Source organism: Corapipo altera, unplaced genomic scaffold (genome assembly GCF_003945725.1).
Source record: "Corapipo altera isolate COAL_440 unplaced genomic scaffold, ASM394572v1 150, whole genome shotgun sequence".
Taxonomy (NCBI): domain Eukaryota; kingdom Metazoa; phylum Chordata; class Aves; order Passeriformes; family Pipridae; genus Corapipo; species Corapipo altera.
Window position 1 is genome coordinate 2,340,895 of NW_020884941.1, and position 19,250 is coordinate 2,360,144.

The 19,250-nt window shown below is 45.7% G+C and overlaps 1 protein-coding gene and 1 long non-coding RNA gene across 2 annotated transcripts; both read right to left on the reverse strand.

Moving 5' to 3' along the window:
• Positions 1-104: 104 nt before the first annotated feature.
• Positions 105-1,702, reverse strand: POP5 (POP5 homolog, ribonuclease P/MRP subunit). The gene is made up of 5 exons (XM_027661634.1): positions 1,594-1,702; positions 1,381-1,523; positions 1,159-1,308; positions 564-647; positions 105-385 (listed from the first exon to the last, which is right to left on the reverse strand). The coding sequence occupies exons 1-5, from the start codon at positions 1,611-1,613 to the stop codon at positions 282-284; spliced, it is 501 nt and encodes a 166-aa protein (XP_027517435.1). The 5' UTR covers positions 1,614-1,702; the 3' UTR covers positions 105-281.
• A 4,500-nt stretch (positions 1,703-6,202) lies between these two features.
• LOC113955753 lies at positions 6,203-16,550 on the reverse strand. The gene is made up of 3 exons (XR_003530649.1): positions 16,291-16,550; positions 16,064-16,129; positions 6,203-7,092 (listed from the first exon to the last, which is right to left on the reverse strand). It is a non-coding gene; the product is annotated as an uncharacterized LOC113955753 (long non-coding RNA).
• Between the last annotated feature and the right edge of the window lie 2,700 nt (positions 16,551-19,250).

The window sequence follows — 19,250 nt, forward strand, 5'->3', positions numbered from 1 at the left end:
CTAAAGCTCACTTCTACCTCAGCATGAAGACCACGTTGAGCTGCTACACTCCTTAGGAGCCCTGGTGGTCTGGACTCTTGGAGTGAAACAGGCAAGTAACCTACTTAAGGGAAACTGGATTTTATTTTTAAAAAAATTATTTAAGAACACTTGGAACAGGGAATGAAGTATAAATATGAACAGGTGCTCTTCCTGTGCCCTGCTTTGCTTAACACTGAAGATAACTGGTCACATCTTGATTACACAAGTTCAGGATGGAGGTAAACAGTAACAAGTGATGTTCAGTCTGTCTCTGTGCCATCATCATCCTCCTCATCTCCACTCTGAGACTGCTCTTCTGTAAGGGAACAGCTCAACAACGACTTCTGTATACACTGTCTTTCCTCTGCAGTAAAGAAAGCAACAGAGGGTCATTACTTGGTCTCTTCACATACACTGGAATATCTTCCACTTCTAAAGAAAGAAACATTTCTCAGGCCAAGAATTCAGAAGTAGCCCAGCATATCCTACAAAATCCCCAGGAATTGAGGCTGCGTTTTAGTAAAGTGGCGGGAGGAACTCACCTTCATTTGTACAGTTTTGCAACAACATCAGCAGCTGTCTTCTGTTATACTGAATCAGAAATTTCTGACATGTTCTTATGGTACCTGTAGAAGTCACAAGAAAAACACGTAACAATCTGCACAACCAAGTGTTTCAGAGCTGCTGGTGTATTTTCCAAAGAGCATTGTATCAAATGCCCCAGGAAACAATTTTGTTACTGCTGAGGAGGGGCTGCAGACTTCATTTCTGCACTGCTGAGTTTAAGTGGTGGAACAATAATTTCTAACATGCAGTGCCTCTTAGCTCCCCAAGGGATTTAATTTCCAGGATATAGAAGATACTATACTTTTAAAATATATTTTAAAGAGAAAACAATGTCATCTTGTATTTGCTGGTTTTGTGATAAATGTAACGAAGATTCAAGCAAAATTAACGAGGCTTTCAACAAAGACCTGCTGGTGCCTGTTTCTTATTTAGATCTGCTGGCAGCCGTGATGTGACACACGAGGTGTGTGACACCCGCAGCTGCACGAGGGGGTCCTGGCAGGTACAACTGATCTCTGTCCTCCCTCCAAGCCCCACGGCCTGTCCCCCAGCCCCGGGGCGGCTCCTGACCTCCGACGTGCAGGGTGTTGAGGGCGCAGGGGTAGCGCTGGGCGCGGCTCTCCAGGTAGCGCACGAAGGGCAGCGCGGAGCACAGCAGCCGGTACGAGTCCTTGCGGCACCGCAGCAGCACCGTCCCGGTGTAGGCGTTCAGGTACTTCACTGCGGGGACACACACGCATCGGTGAGCCCGAGGAGCCCCGCACGCCCGGGGGCCGCGCGTCCCGCCCGTACCTGTGAAAGAGATGGAGCAGCAGGCCAGGCCGTAGTCGCCGTGCACCCGCCCGATGGCGTCCCTGACGGCGAGGCCCACGGCGCGGTCCTCGATGCACTGGCGGCAGCGCGGGTCGTCCGAGAGCACCTCGCACAGCACGTACCTGCGGACAGCGCGAGGTGAGCGGCGTGGGGCGACCCCGCACCTGGCCCGGCCGCCCCCGCCCGCCTCACCTGTTCTTGAACCGAACCATGGCGGCGGTAGCGCGCGGCCCGGACGGACGGCCCGTCCGGCCAATGGGCGAGGCGCCTCTGTCCGCCGTAGCCAATCGCCGCCGCGCGGGGGCGGGACCAAGGGAAGGGCGTCCCCCCGCCGCGGTCCCGCCTCCCTCCACCGGCCGCGCGTGCGCAGTGCTGCCGCGAGCCGCCCGCCGGTCACGGAACCGCCGAATCGCGGAGTCGGTTAAATTGGAAAAGACCTCTAAGATCATCGGGTCCAACCTGTGACCCAACACCACCATGACAACTAGACCAAGGCGCTCAGTGCCACGTCCAGTCTTTCCTTAAACACCTCCAGGGACGACGAGTCCACTACCTTCCCTTGGCAGCCCGTTCCAGTGTTTGATCACCCTTTCTGTGAAGAAATTCTTCCTAGTGTCCAGCTTGAACCTCCCCGGGTGCAGCTGGAGGCTGTGTGCTCTCGTCCTGTCGTTAGTTGCCTGGGAGAAAACCCCGATCCCCACCTGGCTACAACCTCCTTTCAGGGAGTTTAGAGAGTAGTAAGGTCTCCTCTGAGCCTCCCCTCCTCCAGGCTGAACACTCCCAACTCCCTCAGCCGCTCCTCATAGGACATGCACTCCAGACCCTTCCCCTGCTCCGTTGCTCTTCTCTGAACGCGCTCCATCCTTTAAATGTCCTTCCTGAGTTGAGGGGCCCAGAACCGGTCACAGCACTCGCCGTGCGGCCTCACCAGTGCCCAGCACAGAGAGACGATCCCTGCCCGGGCCCCGCTGCCCACCCAGCTCCCGGCACAGAGAGACGATTCCTGCCCGGGCCCCGCTGCCCACCCAGCTCCCGGCACAGCCCGGTCCCGAGGTCCCTTTGCCCCTCGGCCCCTCCCCGGGTCCCCCCGGGCTCCCCCCCTGCTGCCCCCGCCCTCCGCCAGGGGGCGCGCGCGGCGCGCGGGCCGCGTGAGGGGGCGGCTGAGGGGCCGCGGCCCCGCCGGGTTCGCTGAGGGTCCGAGCTTCGGCTTTAGCCCCTTTCGCTGCCTTGCACCGGCCCGCCCTGGCCGAGCCCGCCTTGTCTAGTGCGCCAAAGTGTGAATGAGGGAGACGGGACGTCTCCGTGTGACGGGAGCCGCGGGAGGTCTGAGGGAGGAGGACGGTCCGGTGCCGGTCAACCCCCGGCTGTGGGGTGGCTGCTGTGGGGCCGGCACTTGCCCCCAGAGGGCTTTAACAAGAGTGTCCAGTTCCTCCCCAGTGGTCCTGGAAGGGCTCTGCTGCCTCAGAAAACTCCAGAGTTTGTAGCTCCTTGGGCTCCAGGTGGGGGGGGGGGTTTGGGCATACGTGCTAAGTAATGAAAACAGCTGAGGGAATTGCGGAACAGAGCTACTACTACTTATTTCTGTCGTGGTTTCCAAAGCTGTGATCTGGGACGTGGTCTGAGGAAGCGGGGAATGCTCTTTGCAAAGATCTGGTACGATAAGAAACTGGGGAGAGGGGAATGGGGGGGATAAGGGAAAAGGTGGGAGGTGGGAGAAGAGCTTCAGCGAGGTCCCTGGAGTCAGGTCACACGGGAGCGCTGAGGCACTATAGATTAAGTGGGAACTCATTGCTAATTCAGAGTGGAAACATCTTCTTTAATGACCTTCATTCCACACAAAGAAAACAGTGATAAACCCAGTGGAAATCCTGTCCTGTGTGATAAACTTCTGCCCTCTGAAATAGATGCCTGCGCTGCTGCTGTCTCCCTGTGGCTATTAACTCCTCTCTCCTTCACCTGTGATCCCCTTTTCATGTTGTGTTTTTTTTCTGAGAACTGCAGAATATGAGTTGAGTTGCCTGGGGAGAAGAAAGCACAAAGTCCAGTATGGACTTTCTAAGAGGCCTTTTCTCTTGGGCCAAGATCAAAGGGACTGGGGGCAGTTTGTCAGTTTTGAAGCTAATGCAGATAGAAGCATTTTCTCCATGAGAGGACTGCATTGCATTGATCTTTGCCATATTGCTCTGTGTTTTAGTATCCAAAAGGGGATCTAGCTGTCATCTGTTCCACTTGTCAATACAATGAGCTCCTAGGTGATAAGCTAGTCTCACATTTTTGAACAGTATTGAAGTCCATGAAGATTCCCAAGTACTTTCTTAGTGGAGTGAGGTCCCAGCTAAGCCTTCCAGCACAGCTGACCAGGTATATTTGTCTGCTGCCCCGGTGTTTGTGTTGGCATCCCCCATCCTGCCTTCTGACAGGGCTTGGGTTGCCCTGTGGTGCTCAGGTTGCTTTTATCCATCCCTTCCCTTATTTCCTTCTTTTTGCAGAGGCACGCTGGGCTCTGACAAGCAGAGCATGTGAGTGCACTCTGCCCTGTAATCCAATAGGACATGTGCACTCTGCATGCTACAGGCTGGGCCCTGTGCATAGCACAGGCCTCTGTTTTCGGTCCAGAAGGCTGATTAGGAGAGACACAGTGCAGAGAGCAGTGTTGTAAGATAGCCTTGTCCTGCCTCATTTCACGTAGGATATTGCCTTTAGTTCCCTGTTGTTGGTTTGAGGGATGCACAGAGCAGACCTGAGCCACCACAGCTCCCTGTGCAGTCACTGCCTGTGTCAGTACAAGGTGTGTGAGTCCGATCAGACATCGTGGTGTGCTGAGCTGACAGCACAGGACTAAAAAGATTACAACATCTTCACATTTTTTTTTTCCCACCTCCTCACTCTCATCCTCTGCCAACTCTGCTGTATTGATCCAGTGTCAGGGATACAAGAAACTGTTGCAAGGGATGGTGAGTTACACAGTCAAGGTGGCAAAGAACTGTCGCCCGAGAAAGGATCCGAGAGAGAAAAATCAGAAAATGCTTTTAAAATAGAAGTGTGGGTCAAGAGACCTGCCAAGTGAGAGGATGGATGTCTCTCCTGCAGACTTGGAGAGACAATGAGACTCAGGACATCTTATCAAATAGAGATTATGGAGGACAGAGCATGTGAGGACAGGGGGAACTAATGTGCACTGTCTATAGACGTTAGAGACAATTTGTAAAGCAGTTTGAGAACTTTGGATATAAGATTCCCCATCGGAATAAGTGTTCACCAATGATTGTCCAATAAAGTGGTGATGCTGGGGAGGTGCAAGAGGAATACTGAGGTGTCATTTTCCCAACTCCTGTTTGTTATGTGTGGTAGTGTGCCTGTGGAGGGGCTATTTCCAGTCAGTCTGGGTTGACTCAGATTTCTTGGTTTTAGTTCATGTTTTGACATTTTACTGCAGGCTTGAAGATCTAAACCTTCATTTTGGATTTACATACCATTCATAATCTCCAGATTGTGGGTTAGATTGCATTTGTATTGTATGGAATTAATTGTGCTAATAATCTGTAATAGACATAATGCATATATCTTATGGTGTGCTGCCAGCTCTTAGAGTTTGTATGTATTCACTATAATTAAAACTATCAGCAAATGTGTCCACTGTAAAAAACATATATTAGTGAATCCTTACACTCTTTTTGGACAGGATGTTTCCATTTTGTAGATGAGGAAACTGAGGTACAGGTGGATTAAACAGTTTCTTCATAGAAAATAACTGTCAGTCTGGAGATGCAGAGCAAGGACATTATGTGAGGAGAGAAAACCCATGTATTAGCACATACTGTGCTGGAGTATAGGTCGTGCATGTTGCTCGTGCATAAAGTAGCCAAGTAATTACATTCTGAAGTAAAATTAGGATGCATTGATGCTCCATCCTTGTGATACCACTGTGTGGCCAACACCATGATTTTTGCTTCCCCCTGGAAACACAGAACTGAATTTGCCATCAGGTGCAGTATTAGAGTTGAGGGTGACAACTACATTTTGTTCCACTGGATGCACATTGCATCCCCAGACAACCCCACAGCCGAAAATACAAAACAATCTGGCTAAAATTAAAACTGCTTCTTAAATCCTGTCTGATGTTGCCCGAAGCTTTTTGTTCAGTTTATCTTCACAAGGTCACTGAGACAGAAGAGTGCATTCTGTGAGCCTGCTGGCCTGGAGCCTTTCATGCAGATGGTTTCATTTAACATTTGGGACATTCTCCTTCTCCCTTTGGTCCCTTTTTACTCCCCCATTTCCCATATCTCTCTACTCCTCCCTTTTGAGCTCAGGTTCCCTTGGATCAATACACGTAGGAATAAAACCTATCCTTTTTTATCACCTTAACATGTAATCACCAGTCAGAGCTTTCTGGACACCCAAGCTGTCATGGGTCAGAGGCTGCTGGTCTGTCAGAGCTGCCACATGAGCTGCCACACGTGCTGCCTGCAGCACTGCCCTCATCTTTGCTGTCATCCTGCCACGTGGAGTAATTGTCTTGCAAAGCTGTGTGTTTGAAGCAAATTCTGCTCCTGCCTCTTTCAGTGCTTGCAGTGTGGTGTTGGACTACTTGTTTAGGATAAAAATAGTAAATTCACATTTCTTTCTTTTTTTTTTTTAATAGTCAAGAACAGGACATTGCAGTTCAGATTAATAGGGACTGTGTGCTCTGAGAGACATCCCACGAGTTGTAAGGTGAGCTTCCATTAAGATATCGGAAATTGGAAGCCGCTTTGGAAGATTGAAGCCAAATTTTAAGATCTGATAAAGGGCACGAGTGCCTGTGAGTTTGGCACGTGCTGTCTGGCATGAACACAGGATCAGGAGTCTCCTGTGCAGCGAAAACCAGCGTGAGAGAAGAGCAGTGCAAAAAAGGTGATGTGCCAAGTGAGAAGCTGGCCCTAAAATTGTGAGCTTCGTTTTCACCAGCTCTACAACAGGAATAATTGCAAATACTTTACTCACAGATGTATCTTAAAATTAGTAAACTGTCCACTTGAATGTTATTATTTACAAAACGTAGTAAAACTGCTTCTCTAAATGAGAGATCTGTAGGCAGCACACTTCATTTGCAGCAAGCTGCTGCAAGAAGGAAACAGCTGTTTCCAAACTAGTTAATTAAATTGAGGCAAGAACTAGAATATTAGTTCAGATAGTTCAGGATTCTTTTCCCTTTCCCTTCTGCATTAGGGAACACAGACTGATCTGCGGGCCACATAAGTTACTAAGTAGTCTGCTGTATAAAACCCCCATATTTAATAGCTCCTTAACAGGGATGTTAAGATGGATTAATTATTCTTTGTTCTGGTCTCTGAAGATAAAGAGTAATTACTATTAATTATGTATAATTGAAAAATTGCTTCTTTACAAAGAATCCAGTAGCATTAGGGAGATTTTAACTTCTTGCTACCTATAGGGAGTCTTACAACATTCCCTAATGTTATGGCAAAGGCTGCCATAAACTTAAGAGCGGCCTCAGCAAGTCTTACTCACTTTCCAGCCCACACCTGAACCCAGTATTTTCAGAGATAACAGATCTCAGAGCAGCTACAGAGGCAGGACTGGGTGTTTTGTTCTGTGCTGAATGGCACTCAAACAGGAGGTACAGTTTGTGAGGCTTGTTGTCACTGAGGATGCTGTGAGACTTTTCCTCAGTAAATTTCCAGAAACCTGTGGAATAACCACAGTAAAAGCAAAGGGAAAGTATTAGGAACCAACAAACAACAATAACAACAACAACAACAAAGCAAACCCTTGAGTTTGCCTATCTGGGGAAGAAGCTTACTAAAAAAAGAAGTAACCAGTACATCTCCTGTGGGTTAGCACAGACAGCAATGGAGACTGTGTTGAGATATTTGAATTTAGGTGAAAAAGAAAAATAAATTAGAATTTTTACAAGAGCAGAGCACTTTCAATTATATAAGATTAGTGGATAGATTTGCCTGAGACCTGGAATTCCTGACTGCCCCACTGATTTCTGTTGTCAAAATATGTAGATTCATAGCTTCCTTTGATATCAGTATGAGTTGGGCACCTTGCCATGCATAAAAGTCTGACCCTTAATCTCTCCAGGCCTGAGGGTAACATTGGCAAAATGAGGATAATAACATTATCTGCTTCAAGGAGTGCTACAAATAAATTATTGAGTTATTATGCACTTAAATAATGTAATAACTGAGATAATATAAACTCTTGCAGCATAAACATATCCTACCTGAGTGACCTTCTCCACATATGACTTGGTGTGGAGGTCACTCTGAAACAGAAATGATGTGTCTGGTGTTGCTTGTCTTGCAGATCTTTGCTCTCTGCTTTTCCTTTCCCCCGAATTCCCATGAGCAGATTAAGCCAAGGCCCTATTTTACAGTAAGATGTGTCTGCTTATGTTGCCGCACACTGAATAATCCTTTCTCTACGCGGCTTTAGGTTTAACTCCAGCAGCCTGGAGCAGCACAGAACCAGAGCCTTCTGCAGAGCACTTGTCTCCCTAATGAGGGAGGCAATGAAAAACATTTTCCAGTGCATCCATCACTCAGTGCTGAGCCGAGTGGACAGGCATCCTGGAGCAGCCTTATATAATCCGTGCCTCTGCCTGGCCCCGGCTGGGCAGTGTGCAGGGGAGAAGGGGGGCTGTGCTGGAGCTGCTCGGGGGGGCACGGCCGGGGCTCCCCCTGGCAGCTGCAGGGTCTCGGCTTGTACTGGTGTCAGCTTGGTGCAGGCAGCGTGTCAGTCACTGCCTCGCTGGGGCACACGGGGCTCAACTCTGCCTGACCCGCTCTGACAGAGACCTCCCCACCCGTCTGTTCTTGCCTAGATCCAATGTTAGCTGCAGCGTCCCACAGCCCAGCACAGCAAGGGAAAGGCCCGTGAAAGCAGAGTAGGGTGCACTGTGTGCAAGCAGATTTGAAGGGGGAGAATCAAGAGCGCCTCTGTTTCTCTTGTGCTGACTGAGGCTGCTCACAAAGACCAGTAAATGCAAACAGATTTCCAGAGGCGATGGTTGTTACAGATGAGAGAAGACAAAAAGCCACTGGAAGCATCTGACCTATTTTGGGAAGCTTGCTGGGGCTTTTTACTTTTATTTTGTTCAATTTTGTTTTTCGAAAGATATACTTGCACCTGAGTCAAAGAGAGTAAATATTTATCATTTTTTTTAAAACTATATGCACCATGAAGACAGAAGGAAACCAAAAAATATCTTTGTGGATTTGTGAGGCTGTTGTCACAGTCGCCCTGAGGGCACAGGGGTTTGAGCTGCACTTGAGATGCCTTTTGCCTGCTGCTGGTTGGTCCCAAGCTAAAGCTCCTGGTGATGCACAGAAGAACCTTTTTACAGTGCCTGATGGCATCTGCCATAGTGAGATGATCTGGGGGCAGTTCACACAGGGCACATCCCTCGGGCCCCCTCAGTAAAATTCCATAGCGCTCATTCTGGAACTCAAGGAGTTGTTGCTGTGTGACCTTCTCTGTTCCTGTTTCATACCTGTGAAGATCATGTTTATCCTGCTGTAACATTAGTGACTTAATTAGAGCTGAATTTGGTCCTACTGTCTCTGAACATGAGCAGCTCCCATCTAGTCATCTAAAGGATCAGATCTGGTTTCTTCTCTCTCTCAGTATTGGTGGCATCTGGTTTCATTTTCCATCTTTCCTGAGGGAGCTCACTTTTCCCCACATTTCAGCATATGCTTGTTGTATGTCAGCACCCCGGGCTGCCCATGTGTCTGTGCCAAGCCAAGTACCACTTTTCTAGCCAGCAAGGGACATGGTGTAAGGACAGAATGTGAGACACATCAGGAATTGGTGGTGTGGACTGTGCATAGCTTAAAACCAGAACCTGCTTGCAGGTCATGAAACTAAGCTGGAGCCAGTTAAATGTGCAGGTTTTTTCCTATGTGTAGGATGTGTAGAGGTAGCAAGATTTTCATCCTGTAGGAGCCTGAGGGACACCATTCCCAGGGTAAATGCCAGGGTGGGGCATCACTGGTGGAATGACAGGGCTGGCAGGGGACACCACACTCCCAGCATAACACCTTAATGTGCAGCACTGTCTGCATGGCATCCCCATTTATCTCTAAATATGCTGGCATGGGAAATTTTCTATGTGTGATAGTTTGTCTCCAGGAGATGGATTGGTTCCTTTAACTTGTTCCACCTCTTCTCCTTCCCTGTCCCCACCCCAACCGCTTGGCCAAACCACAACCCCCTCAGCTTTGTTTGTGGCACAAACAGGGACAGCTATTCAATCAATAATGGTGAAGTTATTTTTTTGTAAGATGTGGGATTTTTAAAAAGCAAGAAGTGATGATTTTGAGTGTTTATTAGATTCCTCTAAAACATACATTCAACTTCAGCTCTCAATATGTTAATGTATATTGCTACATAGATAAATTTATTGCTTGAAAAAGCATATGTACTCTCTGTTATTTCTCTATTATTATAATGTTACCCAGTATTGTAAAATCAGCATCTGTGACTCAGATCACAGACATTAACAAAATAATTTAAAAATAATTTTATTTAATTAATTTACTTAAATTATACATACTAAGCTCTTTTATTTTTGGGACTTGCAGGGTGCAGGTATTTCTCTGTAAGTGTGGGGGCAAGCAACTTCATTTGTCTTTTAATAGTCTCTTAGTATCAGAGACGGATGATATCATCTCATACTGAAGCTCATTTTTTAATAAAACTGCAGCAGTTTATAACATGGATACAGAGCTCCTGCTCCCATTCACGTTCCCTCCTACTCTACCCCATGTTCACCACAGTGACAAGCACAGGAAGCTGAAGGACATGTACTAAATCTCCAGTTCAGTTCTTTAGTGCCTCTCACACGTTATAGCTTTATGGAGGAGGTGATGTTTTGAGGACAGGGTATAAGCAACTTTAGATTAAGTAATGGACTTAATAACTTCCTATCCCAGCAGACTGTCTTTGTGGCTGTCAGTGCCGTGTAACCGTGTCCCTGATATCCAGTCTGCTGTTTTCTGTATCATTATTCATAAGCTCCCATCCTGAACAGCAATCAAACTCTTCAGGCTGTGCCGTCTGGGGGATTATCACACTCGCTGGGCCGTTAAAGTCACTTCGCCTCGAGTCTTCTGCCTCTGAAAAGTGCCCAAGGCTAATCACTGTGAAATGTGATGCCTGTCATGTCTTCTTGTTCTAGTGTGTGCAGCAGGCCTGTCATTCACTAAAAGCCTTAACATCTGTTATTACACGGTAATCCTCACGCATCAGGCTTCCAAATAAGAAACTGGTGGAGTCCAACAAGGTATGGCTCAGCCTTGGTTTGCATAATTCCCAGAATGCAAGGCAACTTGCTCTCCCTTCTGAAATCATTAATAAGCAATAAGAATATTATATAAGCTGGCATCTTTTTTTAAACCATGATAATTTCAAATGCTATTATAATTAGGATGAAGATGAGAGTTTGAGCTGGGGGAGGGAACAGAGAAAGGATTAAGCTGATCTCCACCATGACGTTAGAAGGTGGCTTTGTCTGTAATATCCTAGTTTGGACAATAATGGGTACACTTTAGAAACATAAAGAGGCAAATAGACAATTTATTTGAAAGTATTAATCCTTTTCATCCTGAAATGTTATCTCTTGCCTTAAATAGGATCACAGCTTTCCAGTCCACTTATATCCTGACTACTTGACCCTTTAGAAACGCCTGAAAAGCAATATATGTTTGTGTTGCACCCCTGGTGACTGTCAGCTCCATAGTGGGTCTCATAAAGTGGACAGAAACGTTCTGTGGCTGGGAATGTCTTTGTCTAAGCCAGAGTGACTGCTAGGTGACTGTGCCTGCAGTGCTATCACATCACAAGAGACGTGGCCTCTCGGGTGGCAGGTCCCAAGCCATGACAGATCAGATGTGATATTTTAATGAAAAAAAGTTTAGTGTCTTGATCGAGCGGGCGGGATTTGCTGGAGAAGGCGAACCAGGTGAAAATATGGTTTATAAATGCAAGTAATAGGGCCGCTTCCTCTGGAATAAGGAAGATTTAAAAAGTCACTTGTCAAAATCATTTCCCTCTAAGGCTGCAGCAGCCCTCGGATCTGAGCGTGTTCCTGATGTTCCCCCTCACTCACATGCACGAACACGGGGAGGCAGGCGGGAGGAGGCAGCTGCACTGACACACTATGGGGTTTGCAGGAACACGATGGCAATTTAGAAGAGCGATTAAAAGATTGCAAACATTTATTAATAGCTTTGCTGCTGCAGCAGCTCTGCCGGAGGAGCCTTGCTTCCTCAGGGATGCTCTTACCTCCTGCCTGTGCCCTTCCAGAGCTCTAGAAACTGAAAAGTCAGGTTTGGACTGGGTTTCAGTTTAATGCCATCAGACTGCAGACCACATTATCCCAGGAGCCAGGAGAGGGGACGGGGGGGACTCGAGTGTGGGAAAGAAACAAGAGAAGGTGCACAGGGCAAAAAGAAAGGATTTGTTCTTTCCAGCTATTGCTTGGCCTTTCTTTTCTTCCCTGTGCTGCTCTCCCTTTCTCTCTTTGCTCCTCTTTGCCCATTCCTTCTCCTCTCCCTTGGGACAGAGTGACTTTTTGTTCAGTGTACTGGCACTACATTCAGATGTGAGTCTACAGTGTCCTTTTGATACTGTATAACAAAATCAATGAAAGACAGGTATAAGAGCAGTATTGGAGAGGATCTGCTGAAAGTTCTGCAGAATGATCTAATTTCCTATATGAGCACAATCAGTTCCTTTGCAAATCTCCTGACTTTGTCCTTGTCTCTTCAGAGACGTTGGGGAAAGGGACAGGTGAAGGTTCAATAAAAAAAAAAAAAAAAAGAAAAGAAAAGAAAGGAAAGTGCAATTGGCTGAGCAAAAAAATCACCTTAATCTTCATGGCTGATCCTGCTGAACAACAGTAAGCACCGTAAATGAGATGGGCAATTCTGATGTTTGAGTGCAGAATATCTGAGACATTTTTATCCCACAGAGCAGATGATGGTGACTGACTGATACAAATTTGCAACAGGAGGATATTTATCCTACGCATATGGTGACCTCCTCCATATTCCTATCCACAGTGGAATAATCAGTTTCTATCATTTTTTGTTTTTTTCAAACTGGGTCCTAAGAGAAACTGAAATGTCTGGACAGCCTAAAAGGAATATATTTTTACTGCCAAGCAACAATGACAGCAGATATAAATGCTTGTGTCCCTGTCACTATCTGAAATCCTGCTGGAGCTGAGATGGATGACAGAGCACCCCAACCTTGGCCAACAGCATGGCCAAGGGACTGGATGTGCCATTGGGCAACGGCAGCTTTTACCTGTGTTTAACTTTTTTAGTTCCGTTGGGATCATTTTTCTTCTCTTCATACACACAGTTTAATCATCCAATTTTTCAAGAAAAATCTCACTGCATAATTACTGCATCTGTGCTTAATGCAGAAGAATAGGCAGAGGGAAAAACAAAGTCGATCCAGTGGATCAGAAAGGATTAAAAATATGATGGTTAAAGAATGGAGGAGCGAAATTAGGGTTGAATTAGGAGTCCTGCATTATTCTTACCTGAACCTGATTTGAGCTAATTTTTTTTTTTTTTTAACTGCTTCCTCTGTTCCTTGAAGTTTTCAGTTTAAATACTTCCTTGGTCAGTTTTCAAGTGCAGGGGTCAGTTTGGAACTTGACCAGCTGAATTTTTGTGTATTGCAAGGGGATGTGGCTTATGAAAAACACCTGATTATCTCTGTTCACTTTGTATGCCCTGCTCCTTGTTGGAAGCTGCACAAGCTGAGAGATAACATAAAACATCCTCCCTTGGGATATTTAAGGAAGGTCTGTATAAATTTCTGAGGAGTTTGGCAGAAAGCCTCCTGGGCCTTAAAAAGGCCTGCTTTTCTAAGGAATGTATATAATACTTTGAATAATCCTAGTCTAAAAGACAGAACCCACCAATGTATTTGGGCTAATTGCTCCTTCACTTTTGTCTTTGGGAGCTGGAATTCCCCATGTTCAGAGCAGCCAAAGAAGGACATCGATGAGGATGAAACAAACCTGGATGTTGGAGAGATATCTGGTCTCAGGTGAGAAAGGATGTAGACAGGATCCTGCAAACACCATTTCAACAGAAGGAACTACTTTTGGGGATGCTTTCCCTCTCATTTCTTGTTTGATGGTTGTAAATGGCAGCCCTTTCCAGATAGTAGCAGCTATATTGCTTCAGCTGCTCTGTGGAAATTCTCATCCTTTCTTAGCAGTAGCTATTGCATTCCCACTGGTTTTAGTATCTTTAATTTCCAAGTTTGCTGTGTGTGGCACCAGAGGATTGCTTACAGTCTTGGGACAATTTGGACACCTGTTGGTGGAATTGTTTTATCAGGATTTTTTTTTCATTTCTGAAAGGCTATTTTGGGGTCTTTGTTGGCCTTTACAAATATTTAAAGCAAGAAATTGTATTTCATCAGCATTTCCCTTGCTCCCATTAGGACCTCAGCCCTCACTAAGGCTCTTGCCTCATGTATACCTCATTTTCTTTTTTTAAACTATTTTGTTGCTCATAAAAAAAAATGTATTGTTCTTTAGTATGACAACCACCACTCTGTTAGTTTTGGAACTGTCATTGTAGGCTTTGCCGTTGGCATTCCTTTGCATTATTAGGACTCCCTCTGGGTATGCTGGACATATCTCTTGAAGTAATTGCAATTGTACTTTGCAAACGAGCAAGGAATTTGCTTTCCTGTGTATTGAGACATTTCTCTATGTCCTGTGTCTTGTACTGGCTGCTATCTCTGCATCCAAGGGGCAGGTAACAGGACTACAGCAATGGATAAAATAACCTGCACTGACCTCAAAGTGTTAAGTTTCTGAATTGATAAATAACATTTATTAGTGAGAATAAAAGAATTCTAGAATGCCAAGAAAGTCATGAAACTTCAGGAGTTTGCCTGTTCTATCCTTCTCCCATCATGAAGGGAAGGCAGGGCTTTGACAGTGTCACCAGGGCTTTGACCTCTGTGATTTTCTTTCTCAGCCATCGCACAACACAGAGCTGGGGGCAGCACTCGGGCACAGCCCAGATACACCCTTGAGACACAATTAACCTGCAGTTGTGCAGCCTTTGTAAAGGTTGGATTCCACAGGGAGGCTAAGGAGTGTAGGGATCAATAGCAATGCAGCTGGATCTCTTCTAATGGGTGAGAGAAAAGACGGTGAGGAGCCTGTTCCTTCTGCACAGTGAACAGTGGGGAGGTGAGATTCATGTTGTTACTCACTGATACCGGAACATTGTAAGAGAAAACTGAGATTATTCTTTGTATCCTTGTTAGGAGACACAGAAGGGGTAATAATGAGGAAGGGGAAGACAGGTTACAGGTGGTAGCAGAAAGGAGAACTGTCCTTCTATGGGTGCCAATAAATAACTTCCTAAGTGCTGAGAAGGTGGTAGAAAGCATGACAGAGGTCTTTTCAAGGTTTACGTTCTTCTATGGAGTAGGTCCCTTCTGTTTAGAAAAAAAAGTCACCAAAGATAAAATATTCCCAGACATGAATATAGAAAAGATGAGGTTGCACGTGATGAACTTACAAAATTCTGAAGTAAGTCTGTTTTAAAACTCTATCAGAACAAAGTCATTAACTTTTAACACAGTGTACCTTACTGGTTTGATGATGAATTAAAAACTGGAGGGAAAATGAAGAAGCAGCTCATGTAAAGCTGCATCATCCTCTGCCTCCCTCGAGACAACAGTGTATCACCTCAGCTGGTAGCAGTAAGCCTGCCAAGCTTTGTCATCGTTTGCATCATGACCTGAGAGCAAACACACCCTCTGCCGTCACACGGGGCAGTGCTGGGCACCACTGGCAGCACTACAGTGGCCACAGAGCTGGGGAATATTTGCCTTATATTTGCCTTGTCAGCACCAGCTGGCAAACGGAGGGAACTGAAATATATTGCTCTGTGTATTCTGTTTGTGTGGATCAGCATCATCAACCTTACTGGTCTTCAGTTCAAATAACAGCTATTTGTGAGTTTTGTTTTTCAAGATTCTGCTTGCAGAGGTTTGACTTCACCTGAAATGTATGATAGTCTTGATTGCCTGTCCTGTTGTCCAGAGCTTGTCTTCTCATACGATGCTCAAGTGAGCCACAGGACATTAAAATTAGTTTATGGAAAACATACCAGAATCACTTGGATCACATTATCTTAAACTTTCCATGTGAAGGAAATGTAGCACCAGGAGATTTCCTCATGTCCTGTCTCCAAATCTTGCTTTCTGCTTTGTTCTGTGTGTTTTATTTTGTTCAAGAACAGTAATAACTGGCTTCCAGACCTTGCTTGTGTTCTCCTTTGATCTTGACTTTGTATTTTCTTCCCTACCTGATATTCTTTTCCTTCCTTTTAACCCAGTATTGGTTTAAATTATTTCCCCCACCATAAGTACTCACACCCAACCCCTTCAGTCTCTGATAATCAGAGCAAATTGGTATGATTTTCTTGGCTAGAACTTGTGCTTTACTTACTTACAGCAGTGTTTATCCTAAAATTCATTAAATGTCCATTTTTATTGTCTTAGGTTTGAGAAAGGACATGTCTCAAGAGAGTTCCACTTGCCTCTGAATAAAGTCAATGTGAACAAATAATTGCTAGAATTTCTTTACTCTTCTTACCTGGTGTCCAATGCAAGTTCAGGAAATCACACCAAGGAACCAAGGAATTGCTTTCCTGCAACAGCACTAGAAGAGGTACAGCTGTCTGTCAGCTAGGTGAATTTCTCTCACAATGAAACAAGCAAATCTGATTTTCTTGTTAAAATTCTCATGTTATTTCATCATAGGAAATACAGAGATGTGCCTGGTAGCACACCTGGCCCAGAGGTGAGGGTATGGCAGCTCACCTGCCTGTTGCTGTGCCCATTTGCTGAACAGTGTCACCACACCTTGGTAAGGAGAAGTTCTTTGTAAGAAAAATGAGAGGTTCAGTCCCCACTCAATCATTTCCATGACAAACCAAGTACTGGGTTAGAAGCTCCAGTTGAACACCAGGGTGGTGAGGATAATGGTGTGGACAAAGGGTTGAAGATTTCTAAGCCCTCTTGACAGATTTTGCATTGTTCACAAAGTGATGTGACTTCTGGGTGCTTATGAGTAATGGGCAGAGCTGGATTGTTTAGTGTCCCTGTCCCCCAAGGCCACTGCCCTTTGAGAGGGAACAGTGTGTGCCACTGTTTGGCAGCCACGCTCCCAACCTGACGCAGGCATTTTGGGGGGGCCACGGAGCTGGCAGAGATGACTCATTCCGCCTCAGTGGCTCATTGAGGAGCTGCAGGGAGAAGCTATTTATAACCAGACCTTTCAGGTTCAGTGCAGCAGCATCTTCAGCAGGAGGGGGACGGGAATGGGATTGGAACATAAGACTTCCCAGATACAGACCAGCTCCCACCTCAGTATGGTTCCTAGAGCCACACAGCCACCAGCTGACTTCAGCCAGCATCTTTTCCAAGTCTTTTGTCCAGCTGTAAGGGTGCCCTGGTCCTGGTGTAAGATTCTGCTGATAACTCATCAGCTCCTCAAAGAGCAGGGAGACAACTGTGAATATCATCAGTGTGAACAAAACACAAACTCTTTCTAGTGTAGCTGCTAGCTGACACTTGCTGATTCTTTCTGACCCCTGGGCATGGCATTATCACCTTTATCTTTTCTTTGTCTCTGTGTTTATCCTGAGCTCTTTCCCTGGGTGTTTTCAAACAGTCTTTATGCTGCCAGCAAATCCCATTTAAACCTCCTGAAGTTTCTCTTCTATACAAGCTGTCACTGTAAAACTGTAGTTAGTTTTCTGATCTTGCCATGGATTCATTTCATCTTTAGGTGCTTCCATGACTCCACATGTGAAACAGAGATAATGATACCCCCTGGGTTAAGCACAGTGTGATCTACAGCAATGAAACACCACCTAAGTGGTAGGACTATTACCAGAGAGAATCACAGTACAATAGGAAAGTGTTTTACACAACAGTAGAGGACAGCAAAGAAAATATTTACTACAAACACACGTCATTGTAGACTTTATCTTGAACCATGTTAGGACACATAAAAGTTGAGTTTTCTGTTATATTAAACTTCTTCAAGTTTGTTCTCTTAACTGGCTTTTGAATTCAAAGCCACGAGGCACCAGGGATCCTGTGGCATGAATGTTTACCTTGTTCTTGTTCTACGTCTGTCCTATTCTTAAACCAATTTGCGTATCTCGAGCTGGGCTGTGGTTAGATGGCTCCTTGCCTCCTGTCACACTGTTGCTGCTTCCCACAGCTTAAATGCTGCATATCTGGCCCTTCATCTTCTCTTTTTCTTCTCGTTACTTCTTTCTTCCTCTCCCTTCTTCATTCAGTAGACAATTGGCTCAGCAGTGTGAGGCTGGTGCACAGTTTGATGAGTGTAAAGACTCAGTGTTGAGGCCATTTGGTAGATCTGTAGGTTTCTTTGGGGGTCTCTCTTCTGGCTGTCCTACATCCCTGTGTTATGGACCCAGAGCTATATTGGCCTATTTACAGTGCATTGTGTTTATTGTCTTCATACAGAAGCTGTACTATAAATAATTCTTGCCTTCAGTTTTGGCGACCAGCTAAAGGGGAGGTCTACCCTGCATAAACCAGTGCTGCAATGATAATTTATTTCTTCAAGTCCAGCTCTAAGACTGCAGAAATATGTGAATGTGGCACATACCTCATAATCTGAGGTTGCCTCTGCACAGTAGCCCAAACTCTTCCTATCTGCCACATCATTTTCCTGAATCTCTGTTTTGATTTGGGAAAAATAGACATCTGGCTCTTATGGTTGCACATTAACCTCTGAAACATCAACAAAATGTAGCTGGTGCAGAGATATTTGTGTTGGTCTTGAGAGAAAGAGACCATATTTCAGGGACATGAGGTGTAGTGTTTGGGGGTTTTTTTGAGTGGTAAACTAAAATGTGCTTGTAACTTATAAGCGATTATAACTTGAATGTCAACTTTGCTCCTTGTCTCTTTCTTCAGCAAATTTTGCACAGTAGATAAAACGGTTCTTAGAGCTGTTGGTTTATCCCATGGCACCTCAGGCACCATGAGTACAGTGTATGGAAATGCAGCTGGCTGCCCTGGATGTCTCACCACCTCCCCTTTGCCTGAGGCTTGCAACATTCCTGAGCAGACCCCTGGAAGGGGATCCCAAGAATGGGCAATATGGCCAGAGAGCACACAAGGAGATTTGTCCAGGTTTGACTTCGTGAACCCATAACCAAGAAGGTTGGGAGGGGAAACCAAGAGTGTGCATACATGTCAGAGACTGAAAGGATTTACTTCCCTGCATTTCCAATTGCTTGTTTTCTATCTGGGGAAAATCCCTTTTGACAGCCCAGGCGGTGAGCTTCTAATTCCTGTCTCCGGCTCATTTTTCACTTCAATCCCTCAGCGAACGGATTTTAATGCTTGATGGATTCAAACAAAATTATTTCCGTTCCTGTGGCTTTGCAAAAGCCTCCAGGGTGTGTGTATGTGTGCACAGGGGAGGAGGGATGGGGCTTGTTTTCGTTACACTCCAGTAAGCCTCCTCTCCAAGGGAGACCTATTTCATTTCTTCATTTAGGGCTTTCTTGCTGATGATTCCCCCCATGCTGTCCTCCTGGCTCCTGGGTCACAGGAGGGCCTGTAAAACATTTGCTGTTCCAAGGGGTACAGGATGCAATGTTCCAGATCAGTGTTTCTGATGCAAGTGGGGATTCAAATAATATGACCATACTGTGCTTCCAGGAATAGCACTAGACTGGGGGGGAATAACTGTGGGAAAACTTTGATACTCCCCTGCTCTTGCTGGGAGTGAG

Excerpts from the sequence above, each read along its gene's own strand:
- POP5 (XM_027661634.1), bottom strand. The coding sequence starts at position 1,613 with ATGGTTCGGTTCAAGAACAG. Across the intron at positions 1,309-1,380 it reads CTGCTCCATCTCTTTCACAG|TGAAGTACCTGAACGCCTAC; the intron begins GTACGGGCGGGA and ends GTGTCCCCGCAG. Across the intron at positions 648-1,158 it reads CAACACCCTGCACGTCGGAG|GTACCATAAGAACATGTCAG; the intron begins GTCAGGAGCCGC and ends TGACTTCTACAG.